Below are 23166 nucleotides of genomic sequence, written 5' to 3' on the forward strand. Positions count from 1 at the left end.
TTAAAGTTGTCTCAAGGAAAAAAAAACTTTTTTTAATATGTTAATCTTAGAAAACAATAGTATATTCAATTATAATAACTTTAATTATAATAATATTAATTATAAATATATATCTGAATTTAACAACTAAAGATATACATATTTATTAATAATAAATATGTTTTTAGGTATGATTTTATTTTGAACAAAAATCAACTCATATTACTTAATTTAAAAAATACTTAATACATAAACAACTTTAAATATAATGTGTTTAAGTATATTTACAAACATTAACCTAAAAGTGATTAAAGCAATTCAAGAAATATTGACAAATCCTGAAAAACTAATATTTCTTAATTGTTTTGCCTAAGCAAATGAATGATTTTAATTAATGATTCCATCTAATGCTAATTAAATCAAGTCTGATTTTAAAAAAATAACTTTTTTAAAAATAGATATTTAATATAAAAGTCAATTTAAGAAGCTGACGGTTATATATTTTTATATGATTCTATAAATACATTGAAATATTTGTATAATATATATCATTATTAGGAAATATCAACAACTAAATATCTTCAAAGTTTCCCAGTAAGTAAAAGATACATAATGAATTTCTAATGTTTTTTCTTGGATTCAATGGCACGATCATTCACATCAATAATACTAATATTGACAGATGCCACATACATTTGAAGGAGTGTTATTAAGGTTTTAACAATAGCAATAGGAGTAGTGAGGTAGACCAGCAGTTTGAAAAGTCCTATTCCTAAAACTGAAATAACAAAAAATGATGAAAATATGTTTATACAATAATTAGAATTATCAAAATATATTTGTATAAAATAATAAAGAATAATTGAGATGCATATTTCATGCAGAAGGAAAAAAAATAATTTTTTTTTTAAACTACCTGAACCACACAAATAATTTTAGTTTTTAAGAAAATAATTACAGTTCACTAACTTCACATAGCGTATTCATAAAGACTTACACTCTGAGATTTTTATACTAAGCATCATTTTCAGCTATAAGAACAACATTTTCAGTAATTTTATTTTTATTTACAAAATTTTTTAGAATTTTTGTGTGAATATTGTGAGAGATAAAATATAATTGAAACTTTAGATTAATATAAAGAGCCTATACCTAAAGCAAGTTTTCATCAAGAAACTTTTAAAATTGTCTTTTTATTTCATACTGAAATCATGTTAGTTGCATCAAGCTATGTTTTGTTTTTATTAGCAGCAGCAAAACAATATAAAACTATGCAAAGTTGAATAAATTACTGATAAACTGATCTAGTTCTTTAAATATATTTTAAATCTTTAATCTATATAAATGCATAAATATATTTTTAGTTCAATTGCAAAATTTTTCTTAAAAATAACTTCGTATTGATAGAGAATAATTTTTTTTAATCAAAAATATTAACTGTTCATAAGACATGTAATAATACAAATAACTTAATAAAAAAGTAAAACATGAAAAAGTTACTAAAAGCTAGTTTTGTCAATAAATATACAAATATTTAACTTTAATTTTATATATAATAAGATGCTTTGTATAGTTAAGATTAGTTTCAAAAATTAAACATTCACAATTTTTTTTTGTTTTTCTCAATTTTCATATAATTTAACTATACACAAATGCTCTAATATTAAGAAACACTACTAGTACGACCTGACTGCATAGAATTGATCATTTTATGTAAGTAACAAATAAAGGTTTAAGTTAACCATTTTGGTTTTGCTAAAGAATTATAAAAGTTGTAATTTTTAATGTTTCATTTATCTTTTCATTGTTTAATTTGCCCATCATACTAGAAAGAAGAGTATTGTTATATGCGCAAGAAATATATAATGTTGTGGTGCAAATGGAATTTGGAAAAAATCCTACAAAATCTGCAAAAGGGATATTAACAATTCTTTTTCTTTCAACATTAGTTAAAAAAACCAATGAAATCAGCTAACAATTCAGAATTTGATGCTGCTTAGCATAAATAGCTTAGTCACAAAAATAACTATGGAGTACTGCTATATGGAAGTAAATTTTAAAATATTGTCAGACTGTTGTGGAAAAAAAATAGAATAAAAGTTGCTTATAAATTTTGACACTATAAAGCTTCTTATTAAAAGAAACTTTCATTTAGAAAATTTATGGATAAAAGATTAAAAAACGATGTAGCCTCTATAATCTGAAGACAGTAGAAATTCTTTATAATGCAAACCTTGAAACCCGAGACTGTATTTTATAGGATTTTGTGTTATATAAATCAACTCACAAATTGCTAAACTACTAAACAGGGCAATATTAGTCTAGAAGAGATCAATCTTAAAATGATTTAAAATAATTTTTAGACACTAATACTTAAAAACGTAAAAATATGCATTAAGTGCTTATAAATTACAGGAAAAAAAAGTTTAATTTTCTAGAGCATATGAACTAATAACAAATTTATCAATTTTGGTTTGGTTAGCTTTTGAAGTTGCTACCTCTTTTGTAAGATATTTTATATAATTATAAAAATATTATATATAATTTTAAAAATATTATTTATAAATTTAAAAATATTATATAAAATATTTCAAAAAAGATGATTTTGCTAAGGTTGACAAAACTTTAAGTTACTACAAAACATATTAATTTCTCTCTTGTTTATTACAATTTCACTGAATGATACGGAGCAAATTAATTTAACATTCAACTTTTTTTTTTTTTTTTGGTTTATAATCATTCCTGAGTTAAAAGAATGTTTTTCTTATTATGATTTAAAAACAAAAGTTCTAAAACATAGCAAATTTTTTTTAAATAATTTTTTCAAAGAAATTGTACACAGAATTTTAGAAACATACAATATAAGAGAATATATATACAGTGGAACCCGCTTAAAAAGTTCCCTTTTAAGAAGTTTTCCCGCGTAAGAAGTTATTTTTTAAAAAAACCAATTACCATAATGTTAAATTTACTTTTATAAGAAGTTTTTTTCCCGTTTAAGAAGTTTCCACTCCTAATTTCAATTTTTTAAAATTTTATTTAAAATGTCTTATTTAGTTTTAACTTGCCCTTACAAACACATGTATGGGTACTGACCACTGACCTTCATCACTCCTTTGTTACAAAGAAAGGTGACTTATCAGGAACAGGTGTGAGCAAAGGAATGTGAACCTTTAGATGAACTATGAAACTGATAAGAATGTAGGGAATAGCTTTGTCATTGTGTCCACCTTAAATGAATAGCCTGGTGACTCACGAACTTCACTGCTGTCCACACCCATTCAATAACTGAAGAGAAAGATACATCTAAACATTTAGCAGCATTTCGTTGAAAATTTTCTTAGTGTAGGCGCTTATGTTATCTTAAAAATCATCGTAAAAAGTTTGATTTTTGTGGAAAATGTCCTGTAAAGGCATTAAGCGTAAAGCTCTATCTATTGATGACAAAGTAAAAATTTTAAAAGCTGTTGACAGCTATCCTCAATTAACACGAGTTCAAATAGCAAAAAATTTAGATCTTCCTGTTACTACGTTAAATGGCATTATTGCTAAGAAAGACATCATCTTAAACTCTTCTTGTTCCGGTGCATCCCAGAAAGTAAAAAAAGTGAAGAAAGGAAAATACGAAAATATTGAAGAGAAACTGATGANTTTTAGTTTTTTATTAATGTGTTTTTAAGTTTCACCGTTTAATAAGTTTTCCCGTTTAATAAGTCGTTTCTTTCCACTCCCTTGAAAAACTTCTTAAACGGGTTCTACTGTATATATATATATATATATAGTACAACCATTATTATCTGAAGTGACTGGGACCAACCCAACTTTGTGTAATCAAACATTCAAATAATGGAGGTAAAATCCTCTTTTATTTAATTTCATTTTCTTTTTTCTTTCATAGTCATTTATCTATTTTTATTGTGCTCTATCTAGTTTAAATACTGTGTGTCATATTTTTTTTAATTTTAATATAATCTTTTAATAAATATCCTATTTTCAAAGAGGTATAAAAATATTTTAAGCAATAAAATCCTCTAGTTTTATTTCCCCACTTAATGTTACTCCTTTGCTTCTTTCTGAAAAAAATCATTTGTACAAAGGACCAATTAGTTCTGAATTAATAGTTTATTTCAGTAATCTTTAAAGTTCATTCTATGGATTTACATTTCTTGGTGGGCATTACAAAGTTTCTCTAAATACGATGTTTTATTCTTCGAGTGAAAATAACACAGCATGCCTCTTTTTAGCAAATATGAAAGCCATGATGCTAAAACAAAACTATACTAGTAATAACAAATGAATGGACATTACAGTTTCAAAACTACAGCAAAACCACAGCAACCACCTTTAGTGACCAAGAAAAATTTTATTTGTTGTTCCCATAAAATAATCAATTTTATGAAGTCGTACATTACAAACAGTATTTTTTTACTTTTTAAGCTTTAGGTACAAAAAAAAAATTCTGCAAAAGTTTGAGCATGAAAAAGGATCGGATAACTGAAGTTCTACTGTTAATAATTATACCCCTGCACTAATATTAACTAATAATTATTGAAATTTTTCGAAAGAATTAAGTTGGATTTATAAAACATGAAGTTAAACTATCAAGTGTTTGAGCTAGTTATTAGATGTTAATAAAAAATTCTACTCAATCAAAATTTTAACTAGAGTAAAAAAAATTTATAAAGAGATACAGATTATAAAAAGTAGTTTTTTGGCAGGCCAAACTTAATTAATTTATTATGCAATACAAAACAATTTAAAAGATACAAAAAAAATTAAACTATGAGGTTAATTTACATTACAGTAACAGATATTTATCATAGCATGATTAACAGTTGTGACATCTAATTTTAACATAGTTATTACTTCACTTCACAATCTATTAAAATATACAATACAATCAAAAGGTGATAAGAAAAACAGATTAGCTCTGATTAGTTTCATTCTCATTATCATTGATCTATCTCATACATAATTGATTTAATCTTGTATCAGCTAAATATAGATAATTTGGGAATGCTGATAATCTAGAATCATGAATCATAAATCAAGTGCATTAATATGATTTTTTTTTCAATATCATCTCACTGATTTAATGAATCATGCAATAAAAATATGTGAAAATAAACAACTGTAAAATCAAATGAAATTCTCAATCCACACATTTTTGTTTACTTTTTAGTCCAATTAAAGAAGCACAAGTTAGACATTTAGATTTAGAGGAAAACCAAGTGAGTCTTTAAATTCAAATATAGAGCAATTGACTCGCATAAAACAATAAACCTCTTTACGAACACTTTGCAGAGTGAAATTAATAAACAAAATAGATCATATTAGAATGCAAAATAATGATAATAACATTTACCTGTGGGCCCAGAAGTAAAATAGACAAGATAAAGCATACTATAGAACAGTTCATTTCCAGCACACATGAAGAATAAAACAGGCTGTAAAAAAATTTTCATACAATGTAAATTTTTTTTTTTTACTTACACTTAAAACATTGTAGTATATGATCTAACACAAGTGAATAATTAAAGTAAAGAGGAGAATAATATAAGTCACACTTTCAAATTGTTTCGGAAATGGTTTGTAATGAAAGGCACCACAATTTCTAAGTAGGCAATAAGATGCACCTGTGCATTTTAGAAGTCCGGAAACTTGGAAAGTATCTTTTATTATTTTTTTATAACCGTCGTTGAACAGATGACCCAATTTTTGGGTTTATAACTACTAATGTTCAACTCCGTAGCCTTATAATTTCGAAACCAATCCAGAAGACAAAGGAATTCCTGGATCAAGTATTAGGAGAAATTTGCCTTCGCTGGAACTAGCCCGTATTTGCATTACACGGAGAGGAAGACCACGAGAACCTCCCACGGCAACGGGACTATAACCCATGATCCATCTACCACTCAGGATATTTCACGTCAGCACTGTGGTCAGTGCAAGCTGGATGCAGATTTGTATCAACCAGTCATTGGTAGGATTTGAACCCAGTTCACCTCATTGGAAGGCGAGCACTCTACCCCCTGAACCGCTTCAGCTCTAGAAAGTACTTATCTTGAAACAATACTAAGGAACAGTTTGGTATATAAAAAAATGCACCTTTCAGAAAAAGTGTTGTTTAATAAGATATCGTTTCAAGCTCTTCAATTAAATAATTACATAGTAAGTAGATAGTTTAGAATAACAATAAGGATCTGTTCAATAAAAGATAAAAATGTAAGTTTTAATGAGAAGTTGCATTGAAATTAACACCTTGTAACTTTAAACAGCAGGAAACAATTACAAATTTTAATATTATAGCTAAGGTTGAGTGTGTAGTTTACTAGTACTTACCCTGGAAGTATAATAAAGATGTATTATCGGATTTGAAGAAGGATCAATAAACTTGTGACTAGTTTTACCTTGCATCATTGACCTAGAAAAAAAGTAAAAACTCAATAAAACAAAATATTTATAACAAATAATCAATGTAACATATATCTATGAATACTTTTAGGGATTCAAAAATTTCATAAACTTATTATTGATAGGAAATAGCAGTATACTTAGTTTCTTCTATTTTCGAATCTTTCATTAAATGTAATATCAGTTTACTTAGTTCATGCTTACTTTAATTATATCCTTGAGAATAGAAATTATGCAACAAAAAGAAGAAAAATAAATTCATAATAAAAGTTAACATCCAGTTTGAAAAAATTTAAAGAAATTTTTACATAAATATATATGGATGATTTAAGGTGTTGATCTTTTTTCATTTGCTTAAATTGTTATATTTTTGCTTAATGCAATTTTAATTTAGATTGTGCAAAATTTTCAAAGCGATTTCGTAAAACATAAGTGAAAAATTAAACAAAAACCTTCCTAAGCAGCTTAGAAAAAGCTGCCATTATTTAAGAGTATGATGGGTGGTAAAAATATTTTTAAAACACATAATATTAAAACAAGAATTATTACCCATGCAGATGAATCCAGTGCCCAGCTATATCAATAGCCATACTTAATTGAAAAAGAATCATCCATTTGGGATAAAAGCATGAAAGAACTACAAGTAAACACATTGTAGCACAACGGTCCGTAAGTTGATCCAACATCGCTCCAAACTTTGTACCTGTAACAAAAAATCATATTCAATTATAGTTTGAAGATGTAATATGATGACAATCGGTAAAAATAGCTCTTTATAAATAAAAGATATAATACCTTGATTCAACCATCTTGCAGCATAGCCATCAATAGCATCCAGAAATCCACTTAATAAATAGCAGAATGTTGCCTTTAAGTAATTAGTAGGCATATAATAGAAGGAGATGATTGCCAGTAGAATTCTGGCATAGCCTAAAATTAAGGTAACATTATTTGTATTTGCATGAAAAAAATCCTGAAAAAATAAATAAATAAACACAATTGGCTAAAAGCAGAAAGAAATCATTATAGGAATAAAGAAAAACATTTTCATTTTCTTAAATATGCAAGGTGAATGAGTCTCAAACAATTGGAGAATACAGTCAAAAATTTGTGACTGGTACCTAAATTTTTACTTTGTGGTTGATTGATATTTCTTCATGACGTTAAAAAAAAATCTCTGATATCTAGAAATTTCAATGATAAATTACTTAACTTAAATTCCAATATACAAATTTTTTCACAGGTTACAGTGATCTGGAAAAACTGTCCTTCCCCTTTAGCAGGGTGTCTGTTTAAAAGAAATTTGGGTCCGTTAATGGACCCTTCACAAAATATCTTTTCATAAAAACGGACCCTTCACAAAATATTTTAACTTAAAAACGGATCCTTCACAAAATAATTTATCTTTTAATCGGACCCTTCACAAATTTGTTTATTTTCATTATTGTTTTGTTAATCAAAAAAAACCTTCCCAGGAAGGGTGAAAGACAGATGTAAACGAACTAAATTTTGTCTTCAGCAGACGCTTCTTCCTTTATTCGTCCGAAAATGAATATTCTGCGTTCAGCAGTATAGGCTAAATATTAAATATTTGTATGTTGCATCTCTAATTTAGAAGTAGCAATTGTTGTTTATTTTTTAAAATTTAATTTTTTTAATTATAATTTTACAGTGTTGAGCATAATCTTATATGTCTGTACGATTTAAAAACTCCTTGAAAAAGTTTTTTTGCAATAACGGACCATATTTGCACAAATTCACAAAAGCAGGACACTGGTTGAACGAATGTGATTTAACATTTATTTTATATTCACAAATCACGAGTGATTTTGTCACAATTGTACAAAAATGGTTTTTTCACAAAATGTCTGGACAGACCCCTGCCTTTAGATCTATCTCTAAATTCTGGAAGTAACCCTATGATTGAATAGTTCTGCCATTTATCTGGGGCTTCTGAGCTAGATCACATTTTTATCCTTGAGGTGCTTTCTGGTCTTAATTCACAAAGCTATTACATGGCAAGCTAGGCTTGCAGAAGCGTCGTTATAAGCAGCAAATGAGGAAAGAAGAATGCTAAGTTAACAATTATCTAATTTCTTTTTATACGCTAAACTTCTCCTATTATATTGACTTATTTATTTTTGGAAGTTTTATCAGAAGTTCATAGAACATGTGCAGTGGTTAGCGTGCCTGACTGCGGAGCTAATGGCTGCGGGTTCAAATCCCAGTCAGGGCTCGGATGTCTCTCTCTCTGTGTTTTCCTCTGATATGTGAATGTAGCCGACCCTATAAACGGGTTCTTGTGGCAGTGTGGTATGAGTAATGCTGCTCACCTACGTGACTCTGGCCACAGGATACTCATCAGGCAAAGCAAAATGAGCAACACTTTTCATGGCGAAGAACGATAAGTTCAGTGCCTGCCATTAAAAAAAATTTAAAAAAAGAACATGAGCACTAAATAACAATGCTAGCTGTATAATAATGCTATTGCTCTTTAACATTCTGAATTTACAAGTGAGAGAACTTTATGAATTAAGAGTTCCAAACTTTTTTTCGCTAAATCAAAAAATATTTAAGAACCAAGAAATTAACTTAATAAGTTAATTAAGAATTAAATTATTGTGGTGCAAAGAAAATAACACAGTAGTGTTCATTCTATTTATACAGACTTATACAGATAAAAAAAATATAACAGCATCAGATATAGAGATTTGCCATAGATAATTGTGGGAATAATATTAAAAGATATTGTTTTTCTTACTTTCATTTCAAACTTAATGTACTGTTTTAAAATCATGCGATTTTTAAAACTCTGATCCATTTTAGTCATATTTTTAATTAGTTTGAATATTTTAAATATGTAACTGTAACAATGTGGCAGAGAAATACAGTATACTAAGATTTATACTCAAAAACATCATGGACACACATATAAATTAAGATTATATCAAGCCAGGAAAAAAAATAAGAACTGCTTTCAAAAATAGACAGTAAAATTATTGTTTAAAAACGAAAACTTATATTACAATTTTAGAATAAATCTTGCAATTGATATTTGAAATAAAATTTATAAAGGTTTGTGCTGCTAATCTTTCAATTGGTATTGACCAAATCAAATGCACGTACCGATTAAGTTCGGAACAAAGAGAAATATATTTTCCGACATTTAATCTGAAAATTGACCTTAATTAATTTAACAATAAATCCCTTTAAATCCGCTTCGCTCAATCGAAAGCAACGAAAGCAGAAGTAAACAACAACAAATTTAAAAAGTGAAAGTTGAAGTGAAAAAAATTATTTTTAAATTAAATTTCATTTGATTGTTAATTACTGAGAATTTTGAATGTTTTTCTTCCATTTTACAGCCGTCACCATTGATTGTTACATTATCGCATATTAAATAGCAAAAATCTATGGCAAAAGGTCAGATATCTCTTTTTCGATTTATTGCGTAATAAATATTGGGACATTTGCTACGTGACTGTGGCAGCCTTCCCACTCCCTTTCCCTTTCTCCTTTTTCAAGTTTCAGTATCGAAACATGTAGTTGTTTATATGGTTTGTGAATTATTTCAAGGATTTCGTAAGTTTATTTAATAATTATAAAACTGACAGTCATAATTTAATAGTTAGTAACCAATTTTTACCCCAATGAAGGAGTAATTTGCTCAAATACTTTTATATAGTTATTGTTTGTTACTGATAAGTGCCAGGCTCGCTATGGTACAGACGAAAATGGGACAGAAAGTGTCATAGTTCACCCCTCTCGTTGTAGTTTAAAGTTTCAACTTGTAACTCTAATGATGTAAAATTAATATAGGTTTATTCTTACGATTTAGATGCGTAATGTGGGAACTTTATAAATTGTTCTTAATTATCAAATTTTATATCTGTGCTGTACAAACTGAAAAAATGTCATAATCTACCTTTTATCTCTTGAAGTTCATTAAACTTCTACAAGTGTTTTGCATTTTAATGTGATGAATATTTAAAAGTGAACTTATTTATTTGTATGTATACATTCCAATATCTAGAATTGAAGTTTAATTTCTCTTTGTTTTAACTTCATTCTTTTCTTTTAACACTGACATGCTTAAATTACGCAAATCTATTACAAAAAGTTAGATATTCATAAGTGTTATGATTTATTTAAAATATGAAGTTGTATTAATGCTCACTTTTTCTATTTTTATAAATATTTCTTTGTTTTCATTTTAAATTATTAATCTTAAAAAAATTATGCTAATTTTTAATTATACAGGTACAATTCTTAGATTCATGAATATTACAGCACTTTTTCATATTAAACTTCTTATATTTGTTTAGCTGCTATAGTCATTTTATTAGTAAGCATTAGAAACTAGTAGAGAAAAGACAAAATTATTAATTTAAAAGCTGAACAAGAAAAAAAGCAAAAAAAGAAAATTGCACTATTTCGGGAAAATATTTCCTTATTGGTATCTTTTGATGCCAATTAAAATCAACAAAGCTGCTAAGAGTTTTGTACTTGTAAGAAACTAAAAAAAATTGTTGAAGCTTGTAACAAGGTGGTTATGAGTTATACCATTTGAATTTGTTCTATATTGCACTTTTATTTAGTTTCTTGTGTGCTACTGCCTGGTTGTCACTAGAAATTAGACTATTTTAGTGCAGATTCTGATATTTAAATCTTTATTTTCTAATAAAATCCTATTTATGGATTATTGTAGGTATCAAATCGAAAAACTTGATGTTAATGTAATAAGTACCTATTAATTTAAGATTTCATTCTTGCATATGTTTATAAATTATTTAATAACTATTTTGCAAGTAAGTATTTAATCTTGATTTAATTAAAATGACTTATTGACAAACTTTATTATGATATTAGTAATTAGTTCCTGGTGTAATGTTTAAAAAAAATATAAGCAATTGTTCAAAATTTATTTCTAATTTTTTTGAATTTTTTTTTAAATTTCAATTTGTTCCATTTTTTATATTCTGGATAAAATTTATGTTCAAAATAATGTATTTTACAAAAAAATTTGTTTTAGAAGATAATTAAAATTAAAAAAAATTTCCATTATTTTTTATTAAAAAGATTTTGAGTATAATATTAAGACAATGTTTGTCTACATATCTCCACTCTCCTTCTAAATTCTTCCCCTTTATTTGAATTTTCTAAATATTTATCATTTTAAGAATATCTGCTTTCATAGTTAGTTAAATTCCAATTTGTTTTATGAATTTAAAAAATTTATGTACAAAAAAATAATAATACTAATCAGAGTTAGAATATAAAGTTCACACTTATGGCCAAGAGATTTTCCAACTTGTTATCTTTATTCACAAAGGGGGATGGTATATAAATAATAATTTAATTAAAAAGTAATTTTCCTTTAACAGAAAAAAACCTGATAAATTCAAATAATGATTAAATTTGAAGAAGAAAAACTTGAAAACTTAAGGGATATCTATTTTATTTACTTTTCCCGGCCAGTGATGAGATTTAAAATTGCAAAAAAATATGTTCAACAAGATATCTGACGTTCCCCTAAAGGAAGTTTAAACTTTACAACTAATGGGGAAAGAAGAAGAAAAAATTCTGAGATTTTTGAAATTGGTTCATGTATGTATGTTACCTTGAGATGTTATACTTTGTATCTGAGTAGCACAGTAAAGTATTATAAAAGAAATATCAATATTTTATTTAAAATTAAATAGTTTGAAAGTAGCTAAATGAATTAATTTGTCATTCTAATGGGCATGTTTTGTTGTAAAACTTATTAAATGATTTGAAAAATTAAATTTTTAGTTAAATTTATTTTTTTAGTCTAGATTTATTTAATATTTAAAAAAATACTTGCATAAGTACTATAATTAGTTTATTTTTGAAAAATTTAAAATAAAAATTAACTTTGTATTTAAAAAAAAACTTTTATAATTTAAATTAAATCTATGAAATTTTAATAAAATAACCACCAGAATTCTTCATTGTTACTGATCTGAAAATCTATTTTCTTCTATTAAAGGTACTATTGACATTCTCCTGTCTAGCAGCTTATCTTTGAAGGGGGTTATATATAGATTTCCTGGAAGTCTGTCTCTACTAGAAAAATATTCACTCATCTTTAAAGAGATATGTCTTAAGTGTTTGTAAAGTACTTAAAAATGAAGATGTTAACTAAGCTAGGAATTGAAGGAATGACTTGTCATTCTTGTGTCAATTCCATTGAAGAAAAGATAGGAGAAGTTAATGGAGTTATCAAAATCAAAGTAAGTGATTATTTTTAATTTTGGTGTCTTGCCAACATATTCTTATATTTAGCTTTGTTAAGTGTCAACATAGTTGCTTAATATTTTTGTACTTTTTTGTTAATATTTTTTTTAACTTTAAATTTGATTTTAAGTTTATATTACATTTTGCAAGTTATAATATTTTTTTTCTTTTTTATAATAAAAAAAATTTTAAAAAAATTATTTTTCTATCAAAATTTTTAAAACTACTTTTAACTTGTTAACAAATTACTGAAAAACCGTATATCACAAAACTGTATATTTTTAATGGTTCTGAATAAAGAATTAAATATTAGTTATCTGTTTCATAAATTACAATACATGTCATATTAACTTATTTGTAAATAATTATTTAAAAAAAATATAAAAGTATTTCTTTTGGTTTCTATTATATTCCATGAAAAGATCAAAATTAAAGATAGAAATCTAAGTTATGTTTAACGTAAAAAAATAATGTCTATAAAAAATATAAAAATAGCAAGGAACTGAATTATTTTAATTGCACCAAAGCAATAAGTAATTAAGACTTAAGTCTTATAGCTCATATATTTTACTTTAGTTAATACTTAAATTTATAAGATTGTTAGTTTTTCCCTGGATAAGCTTCTTAGAGAAAAACAGGTTTCTCTGTGATTTCAATCTTTTGCATTCTTATGTTCAGTTCTCTTCAACATGTGGTACTTAAAGAAATATAGATACGTAAGTTAAAAATTTAATGTTTTAAAAATCTTATTGTAAAATAAAAATTTAATCATGAATTTGAGTCTTTAAATACTACAAAATGTATGTAAATAACTGCTAGTCTTTACTTTTATTATGCATTGCTTTTCTAAACTCTGAAGGTCAGCAATATTAGATGACCTAGTTTACAGTACAGTTATGTTTTGATTTTTAAAGTTTTGGGTAATTAGATTAAAAAACCTGACTATAATTGTTTATTATCTGTGTATGATTCACATTTGTTTCATAAAAATAAAAAAAATATTTAGCATTAAAGTGGTAATTTTATTATAGTGGATAAATAAAAAATTTATAATGGTGTATATATAATTCACATAAACAAATTGATATTGATTTTTCAAATTTTGCTTCTATCACTTATTAAATTAAAACTGACTATAAAATTTATGTAAATTTTTTTTTTTTTTTTTTTTTTTTTTTTTTTTAAAACTATGATTTCATATAAATGATTTAGTGATAATCCTATACATATTCAGTAAGTTTTTTTTTCTCAGAAAATAACTTTTTAATAAATATTTGTAGTTTTTTGTAATATGAGAGTGTAACAAATAAAAATAAAGTTATTTGATAATTTTAAGAAATAAATACATTTTCTTGACAATTTCTCTATTTTCAAAATTTTGGGATTACCCTAATTTTCCAATTTTTTAAATGTATATTTTGTTTACTCTGTCTCTCTGGTAGAGTAAAAGGCAAATAACTAGATTGTCCTATTGAAAATAACTCTAACTTTTAATACCAGCTATGTCTTTTAGAGATATTTTCCATATTGTGATCTGCCATGTCAACTGGAATCCCCAATGCAACAACTTGATTTAAACAGGAAAAATTTTTATGAAAAAATATGTAGAGGTTTGCCTGTGGTTGGGTACAAATTCGAGTTGGTCCCTTTCTACAATTTTTTTTCTTCATTTATCAGGGGCCTATACCCGGAAAGGTCCAAGACTTGGCGATTATTCTGCCACAGGTTACGAAATGAGAATCTCTCCTGTCTTTTATTAAAAAAATAAATAAAATTAAAGTTATACATATATTCATTCAGTTGCCTCTAATCTCGTTTTACTTATACTTACAATAAATTCACCAATTAGTATTAGTAAATAAATTTGAAAACAAATTTTTAATTGTATTACTTGGCAAATGCTCTAAGAAATACTATTGTAACAATTAGTAGTTATTGTAACAACATGGAGGAAAGAGTTTCTATGATCTTCTGCAACCAAGTCTTCTTATATCTAATTTCTGTTATTACTAATTTTTTAGTTGCTGGTTGGCTAAAGGATTAAAATGTTTTGTTTTTTTTTTTGTCCTTTTATGTATAAATATTTTAAATTAGTTTTCTAACTATATTTAAAACTGGTGTTTTTATTTTCGGAAAATTTAACAATTTTTGTCAGAAGTTTTTTTTTGTCTGTACAAATGTGATATATCTTTAAAATATGCATCTCATCTAGTTTTAAATCTTACTACATGTACTTCCATATATTCTTAGGCTTATTTCTTTCTTTTTTTAAAAAATTAAAACTTAACCTTATTGATTATATATGTATTTTTGATATTTAATTACTTTCCATTTATATAAGATTCATTTAAATTTATATTCAATGTTTTCTGATATAATTTGACTTTTATATAACAGTCTTATTTGAATAATAGTCAACACGAATGCCTCACTTTCATGTTTATACAAGTACGTAATGTTTATTTATTTATGTTTATCTTATTTTGCAACTCACACGCCTCAAACTTCTGCTCAAACAGAGGGCATCAAAAATCAAATAAGATAAGGGAAATAAAACACTCATTAGACTTAAAGCTTTATCTCAAAACAAAACAAAGGTGGAGCTGTCCTGCTATAAAATTCGAAGAATTTTTAGTTTTCCCAAACTCTTATTTATTATTTTGATTTGCGAAATACCTCATTGGTAAAAAATATTTATTTAACTACACAGATTCTCTAAAAATTATTTTGAAATAAAATGAGTGTCTATAAGAAAAAATTATTTTATTAAAACATATTGTGTTATTTATTAGGTATCTTTGGAACAGAAATGTGCAGAAATTGAATATGACAGTGATCTCATATCAAACAAAGAGCTTGTTGAAAAAATTGAAGACATGGGTTTTGATGTTACTCTTAATCAACCAAACTTGATCAGAACATCAGTTTCTGTAAAAGGCATGACATGTAACACGTGTGTTCGTAAGATTGAGTCCAACCTTCTCAGTTACGATGCTGTACAAAGTATAAAGGTTTCCCTTGAAGATCGACGTGCGAAAGTTGTGATGGATTCAAATAAAATGTCACTTACAGAATTATGCAGTACTATTTCCCACTTAGGCTTTGTTGTTGAGCAAATTAAACCTCAATCTAGATCAGAATCTTCTGCCAAAATTAGTGTTAAAGGAATGACTTGTAATTCCTGTGTAAAAAGTATTGAAGATTTCGTAAGTCAAAAACCTGGTGTTCATAGAATTTCTGTGTCTTTGCAAAATGAACTTGCATCAATTTTGTATGATTCTTCAGTGATTATGTCAAATGAGCTTCGTGATATTATCGATGACATGGGCTTTGAAGCCAGTATAGTAGAGGTGATAGAGTCTAATAACGAGCCAAGACTTTTAACGCTTAGTATTGAAACACTGAGTTCCACAAATTGGTCAGCAGAAGATGAGGATCAACTTTTCAATATGAATGGCGTGATATCTGTTAGTTCAACGTCTGATCCTGTTGTTTTGTCTGTTGTCTACATTCCAAATGTAATATCTGTTAATGACATTATGAATAATATTCAATCAATAGGATTTATATGCAAAGAAATTATCGAAAAAAATGTTGATAAAACTGATTCTGTGTCAGATACAGCTTCACAAATTATTATGAATGGTATTGATGAAACAAGTAAGTTTGTACTTTTATTAATATTATTTATAAATTAATATTTCTATTTCAAGAAATAAAATTAACTAAATCATTTGAAACTACTTGTTAAGTAGCTATATATTTATTTAGTGAAAATAATAGCTTTAAATAAAGGTTCTTTGATTTTACTAAATGTTACATTAAAAATTTCACTATTCTTATCATGAATAACTATTTATCATGTTAGAAATAAAATTTAGAGAAGTATTTAGTAAAATGAATTAAAATATTTATTTAAGTTTATTACAGCAAAATTTATATCATGTATGTATGGTTTAAACAGTTATTCCCAAAACAAATTTATTTAATTTTCCCTAACAATGTTTCTCAATAAAAGCTGTTAAATTATTAAAAACTTGTTTTTTAGTTTTGGTTTAAAAATATTCAACAATCATTTCAATTAAAAATATATTAAAATATTTTTATTAAATGATTATTAAAATTTATTTTCAATTGTCCGCGCCCTACAATTTGAAATTCTGTGCTTTTGCTTTTATTTCTGAGGGACAGGGATAGCTTGGCTCGTGGCCCATGTGCGAGAAGTCATGAGTTTGATCACTGTCAGCTGAAGACTTCCCATGTACAAAATGGTGACTGGTGCACATTAAATCTGTCAGGGTCACAAAGTTCTTATAACAAATCGGTACCTCGAGGGGTACTGGATCTGAAATCGATTGTGCTGTTGTTCAGGTCAAAATTACATTCTGCGAATGGATAGATCGATGGTGTATATGAATGTATCCTCCCTGTAAAATGTGATGTGTGTATGTTGTCTGTGCGTTATCCTCAGGGATGTTTCACGAACGGATGCCGATAACTCATTATGCAGCTCCAGTGCGACATAAATAAAAAGTACATAAGTACCTGTATATTTGTATTTTTTAAATGTGTTAAAATTCATAGTTTTTTCTTGGTACCAAATCTAGTTTGTTTTTTTTCTTTGTAACTACTTCATTGAATGCCGAAAAGTTTGTTCACTATTTTTTTTTTTAATGCTCTTATTTATTTTATTTTTTTATTCTTACTAGCGGCTTAATCAATCATATAAGAAAAATAAATTATTTAAAATTTACAGCTATAGGCAGCTAAAGTATATAATCTTTATTACCGCCAATCAGAAATAGTTATTCAATAAAAATATTAGAATAATTTTCTAACATTTTTAAGAATGTTCTTCATAAAATTTGAGCTTCTGTCTTTATTGCTGAGCAAGTTTTCATGTTTAGGAAAATCAAAGCATAATTTTAAATGTATATTCATTTTTATTTGGAAAAATGCTTATTTCAACTCCAAAATGTATGCTCCTCCCATATGAGGGAAGTGTACATTCTCTAAAATTTAAAGTAAAAGCAAATAATGTTAAAGTTCTATATAATTATTCTCATTATATTCTCGATTTTTTTTTCTTTATATCTAATTACAGTATCTTTATCATACATACAACTGATTATACAAATTTTTGTGTTATAAATAAAATTTTTGCTATTTCAGAACAAAAATCTCCTAAAAAAATTCAGATCTTCTCAGATGATGATGAAGATTTAGAGAAATGCTTCATAAGGGTAGGTGGTATGACCTGTGCTTCTTGTGTTGCTGCTATTGAAAGAAATATCTCAAAAATTGATGGTAAGAATACTTTTATTTTGCCCTATTTTATTGTGTTTTGCTAGTGCAATCATTTTTATAATTTTTAAAATAAGCTTAAATATGTTTTATATACAAATGAAGCATTGTAGAACTTTTTCATGTGGTAATAGTTTCTGATGGGATTAATATTTCTATTGCATATATTGACTGCTGTATCTTTAATGACACAACTTAAAATGAAATGTATTTACAAATAAGTGAAAAATCTTAGCAAAGTAGCTATATTTAACTGATATTGTATGATATTATAACATTTCAAAAATTTTATAAATGTTACTTTACTGTAATCTCTGATAATATTTTCAAATTGGAATATTTGAATAAAGATTTTAAAATTAATTGCAAATTTTAATGTAATATAAGTATTTTATCTAACAGTTAAGAAATTCTCAACGATTATTTAATTTACGAAGAAATCTAATTTAAGTTATAAGTTTTCAATTTTCTATTAAGCTTAAAAAACGTAAAGTTTAAGTTGAAAATTTTTTACAGCTCTTATTGCAAGCAATTAAAACAATTTCATAAGAAAACTAATAGAAGTATATCTAATATTTGTATTCTATTTCGTGTAAGCCAAAGTCCATCAAGGTTCAATTATCTTAAGAATACCTAATAAGTCTTTAGTACATTCTATTTTCTTTCACAAAGATTTCAATTCTTTCATTAAACATTTCTTAATTAACACAAAGACAGGCACAAAGTCATAGAGAACATAAACTTATTATGCATCAAAATTGCCAGGTACACAAAATAAAAATATATCACTGTTACAGTAAAATACACAAACAAATAATAAATCTAAGTTAGGTAAAAGACGATGAGAAAGAATTATATTTCAACAAATTTGATTTTCGATATGGCTATGCATTTAGTAAATTCCACGCCACTTAACATTCTAACTTATGTGTAGAAACTTAGTTCAACTTTAACACTTCCTTTTGCTTAGAAACGATCAGCTGGCGTTGACATTATAGGTCAGATGTATAGGTATCTGTGATCTTCTTGTAGTGCAAGTATACAATTATAAGAAATAATTTTAAAAAAACTAAAGTATATTTTTAAAATATACTGAAGGTTTTATTTTGATTTTATAATTGTTTATATGTATTTCATAATATTAATAGGGGTTCATCGAGTATTGGTTGCGTTAATGGCCCAGAAAGCTGAGATTAAATATGATCCTGCCTACATTCTGCCCTCCCAGTTGGCTGCTGCAATTTCGGATCTGGGCTACCCCAGTACAGTCTTGGATGATGTATCAACTGAACATGGAGAAGTGCATTTGCATGTAAGTATATCTTGTTTTGTGGCTATATATTCTTTTATTATAAATTTTTTTATGTAATATTGTATTTATGTAATGTATCTTATTATATTGTTACTTAAAATGTAAAATGTAGTTTTGAAATATGCGTGTTTTTTGAGTATATAATTTTTTTTTAAAAATAATAATAAACTTTTCAGATGCAATTTAATTATATACATCAAGAAAAAATTTTTTTTTTAACTTTGTGTAAATAATATTTTAACTATGCCTTGGGTATATTTCCTCTATAGATTGGTAAGATGACTTGTTCTTCATGCGTTCACAAAATAGAGACTACAGTTTTAAAATGCCCTGGAGTATTATCGGCATCTGTAGCATTAGCAACTCAACAAGGCTATTTCAAGTTTGATGCTGAAGTTACAGGACCTAGGAACATTATAGATACTATAAAGGTTTCATTATTTTTCTTTCATATTTTGTTTTCTAAGAAATTCATTACTTAATAAGCAGCTGAAAGTTAAAGGCCAAAAAATTAATTAGGCGATTCTATGTCATTTTTTGTATGATGCAAGTTTAAAATGGATTTTAAACATGTTTACAGAAAGAAACCTCAAATTTTGAACATTTGACTCTAATGATTTTCAAATTTTGTATTTTCATAAATTAAAGTTTTTTTTAACCCTTCAAGTGCTTAGTCCCTTGGCAAAATTATAATGGAATTTAACTGCTGCACTATACTGTTCCAGTTAGTAACATGGGGAAAATCAGTTATTGATGCAGCAAAACCTAAGGATGAAATTATTAGAAAATGCCGTGTCCATAGAGTGTTAATTTATTAAGTTCAAAATTTGCTTATGTTAGCATTTCTGTGAACATATGTTTTTTAATCTTTCAATTTGAAAAATTTCCAAGTTTTCTTCATAGAGTTTTATTTATAGTTAATAAATCTGGTTCGCTCAACTAATAAATGATGAAATGAAGTTCGATTTAGCATCTATATTCAGTTCCCTAACCAAGGTATCAATGATTTAAATCAAATTTTTTAAATCAATGCTGATTTTCTGATAATTCAACTAAATGTTAAAATACTATGATTTTTCTAACATTTATCCAGAACGAATTAGGGTAATTTATTTCTGCTTTAGAGCTTCTTTATATATTTAAATAGATTTTAAGAGAATTAATGGTCAAGTTTTTCCACAAAATAAAGTTGTTTTGAAAACATTTACTAAACAAACAAAAATTCTACTATGAAGTAGATGCATATTCTTTTCACCATGAAATCACTTTTAACAATTTTAAAATTGCCTCATTATTTTCTCTTAGTTCTGTTGTAAACAAAATTATTTAAAATGCTTGAACATCTTTATTGTCTTGAACATTTTTTAAAATTAAAGATCTAGTTAATTTATGAAGTAATGAGCTAATTTTTTAGCATGTCTATTAATGAGACTTGTTTTCTTTAGACTGTTATTGTTATTATGAAAAGATAATTTTATTATACCATTTACATATTACCTTACTTGGTTAAACTTGGTGACCCAAGATGATGTCATGATGGACTTTTTCCTTTTATATAGATTGTTCTATGTATTTAGTTTACTCATTTCCAAATCTAATTGATTCATGTTTTAAAATTTTTTGCTATAACACAATCTGGAAGATAAAATTTTTCATTGGCGAAGAATAAATCAATTTAGTAATTTTTGTTTCAAACAAATAGTGATCCTAAATTTACATGTTTTAGAAAGAATTAGTACTTCATATTTTTTTTTAAGTGTTCTAAATTTTGTGTTTGCAGGCTCTTGGTTTTGATGCATATCCCTTGACAGACCATACTAGAGATTCTAGTTACTTTATGCAGAAAGAAGAGATAAGAAAGTAATAAACCAATAAGTTTCTTTATTTTTTGCAAAACTTAATTTAGCTGAAATTTAAAGATAAATAAAATTGTCATTACTACATTAATAAAAATCTATTTGATTTAAAGCTTTTCTTGCTGGTAAATTCATTTTCTAAGAGTATTATATTAAAAATAGATTCTACCTTCTCCAGGTGGCGTAATTCTTTCTACCTATCATTAGCATTTGGTCTTCCATCAATGGTTGTTATGATGTATTATATGGGATTAATGATGGCTGGTAAACCAATGCACCATGTCATTCCTGGCCTTTCATCTGAAAATTTGTACCTGTTTCTATTAGCTACACCAGTTCAGGTACTTATTTGTAACTTTATTTTATTCTCTAGATTCATTTATATTTTTTTTCAATTGAAAAATATTGAAATACTTTTTTTAAAATTTGATTTATGCTATAAAATCTTTACATTGGTTTTTAGCTACAGTATAAACTGTTAACCAATCAAGCCTTTCACATTTGGGCATATTTATTAAACAACAAATAGGAAAATTGGTTTTTAGTTAGAAAAACAATAGAAAGACATCTTAAGCATTTAATTCAACCTATATTATAAAAGAAAATAAAGGAATTGCAGCCTGATTAACTATCTAACTTCTGTAGTGACCACTAAAATAAATTACTTTTATACTAACATCAATTATTAGATTATATTTTTTTAATATTAAATGTCACTTTTAATTATCTGTTAAATATATATTTCTCAAAATTCTCTATTAAAATTTTAAGGAATAGGAAGTAATACTTAGTTTTCTATTGTTGAAAGAAATATACATAGCAGTAAATCAGCATTATAACTGCAAAAATGCAGTTGTACTTTAATGTTAGTATGTTACATTACTCTATATTTCTATTAATTCATTATTCCTGCTAAATATTTACTAGGATATTTGTTGTTGATATAGTTATGACTGTTTATTAATAATAAAGATCTATACTGTTACTGTATATTCTCCTGTTTCTTCTACATTATACTACAATATTATGAATATACTCTATAAAATGTCAAAGTATGCTATGTTATAAAATCAATAAAATAAAAACATTTTTACTCTTAAAAACTCATTTCTTCTTAAGAACAAAAAAATATAAATAAATTGCACTTGATATATTTTGTTTTTGAGGGAATGTTATTTCTATGATATTGATTCTATAGTAAAATAATTATTTATTTATTTCAGTTTTATGGTGGGAGATATTTTTATGTACAAGCCTACAAAGCGTTGAAGCATCGTACTGCAAACATGGATGTTTTGATCATGTTAGCTACTACTGTTGCATACTTCTACAGTGTTGCTGCTCTGTTGTATTTCATTATTGTCCAAGCTGATCATAGCCCTAAAACGTTCTTTGAAACTCCTCCTATGCTTCTGATTTTTATATCTTTAGGAAGATGGTTAGAGCATATTGCAAAGGTAATGTTATATTAATGCTTGGCATTATAATTGACTCTCAATTTTTATTCTATTATAACATCTGTATCTTCTATAAAATCGTTAAAATTTGATGACAAAAATGACGAAAAATGTAAATTTTACTGCTTAAAGTTCGTTTGAACAATAAAAGTAAGGTAGTGTTTCTGAAAAATTGATGTAAATTTTAATACAATTTTTACTTAAGTTTATAAGTTAAATTTTATATATCAAATAATATTGTAGAGAAAAATATAATTATTGAATGAGTTAGTTTTAGTCAAACTCATTTTAAAAAAATCTGGAGAAAAAAAACCTTAATTTTTGGGAAAAAATTCCAGAAATGTTATTTTAAATTAAGTTACTATACTTAATTTATACTTAGTATCTTCCAAAAAATAGTTAAAATTTGATGGCAAAAAATGTAAATTTTTACTGTTTAAGGTTCATTTAAACAGCAAAAGTATAGTGTTGTTTCTGAAACATTAATGTAAATTTAAATATAATTTTTACTTAAGTTTAAAAGTTAAATTTTATATATCAAATAGTAATAAAGAGAAAAATATAATTATTGAATGAGTTAGTTTTA

The 23166-nt window shown here is 26.0% G+C and overlaps 2 protein-coding genes across 4 annotated transcripts in view; one reads left to right on the forward strand and one right to left on the reverse strand.

Moving 5' to 3' along the window:
- Positions 1-457: 457 nt before the first annotated feature.
- On the reverse strand, positions 458-9658 carry LOC107446373 (phosphatidylinositol synthase). Its single transcript, XM_016060999.4, has 6 exons — positions 9520-9658; positions 7189-7323; positions 6943-7096; positions 6322-6403; positions 5345-5426; positions 458-757 (listed from the first exon to the last, which is right to left on the reverse strand). Exons 1-6 carry the CDS (start codon positions 9557-9559, stop codon positions 600-602), a joined length of 651 nt encoding a protein of 216 aa, XP_015916485.1. The 5' UTR covers positions 9560-9658; the 3' UTR covers positions 458-599.
- Positions 9659-9843: 185 nt separating this feature from the next.
- The window catches only part of LOC107446374 (copper-transporting ATPase 1), a 33791-nt gene continuing 20468 nt past the window's right edge, over positions 9844-23166 (forward strand). For 2 of the 3 annotated variants that reach the window (XM_043054977.2, XM_043054975.2), the window contains exons 1-9: positions 9844-9975; positions 12404-12647; positions 15444-16311; positions 17824-17958; positions 19104-19267; positions 19537-19698; positions 21048-21127; positions 21302-21464; positions 22347-22580. In XM_043054977.2, coding sequence (XP_042910911.1) covers positions 12543-12647; positions 15444-16311; positions 17824-17958; positions 19104-19267; positions 19537-19698; positions 21048-21127; positions 21302-21464; positions 22347-22580 — 1911 coding nt within the window. In that variant the 5' untranslated portion in view covers positions 9844-9975; positions 12404-12542. Of the gene's footprint in view, positions 10403-12403; positions 12648-15443; positions 16312-17823; positions 17959-19103; positions 19268-19536; positions 19699-21047; positions 21128-21301; positions 21465-22346; positions 22581-23166 lie in introns of all 3 variants that reach the window. The other variant, XM_043054976.2, reaches the window with a different exon arrangement.

Source organism: Parasteatoda tepidariorum, chromosome 2, assembly GCF_043381705.1.
Source record: "Parasteatoda tepidariorum isolate YZ-2023 chromosome 2, CAS_Ptep_4.0, whole genome shotgun sequence".
In the NCBI taxonomy this organism is placed as follows: domain Eukaryota; kingdom Metazoa; phylum Arthropoda; class Arachnida; order Araneae; family Theridiidae; genus Parasteatoda; species Parasteatoda tepidariorum.

Coding starts and splice junctions, on each gene's coding strand:
- LOC107446373 (XM_016060999.4), bottom strand. CDS start 9,559: ATGTCGGAAAATATATTTCTCTTTGTTCCGAACTTAATCG. Junction 5,427..6,321: donor ATCTTTATTATACTTCCAGG/GTAAGTACTAGT, acceptor ATTTTTTTACAG/CCTGTTTTATTCTTCATGTG. Junction 758..5,344: donor TTTTACTTCTGGGCCCACAG/GTAAATGTTATT, acceptor TTGTTATTTCAG/TTTTAGGAATAGGACTTTTC.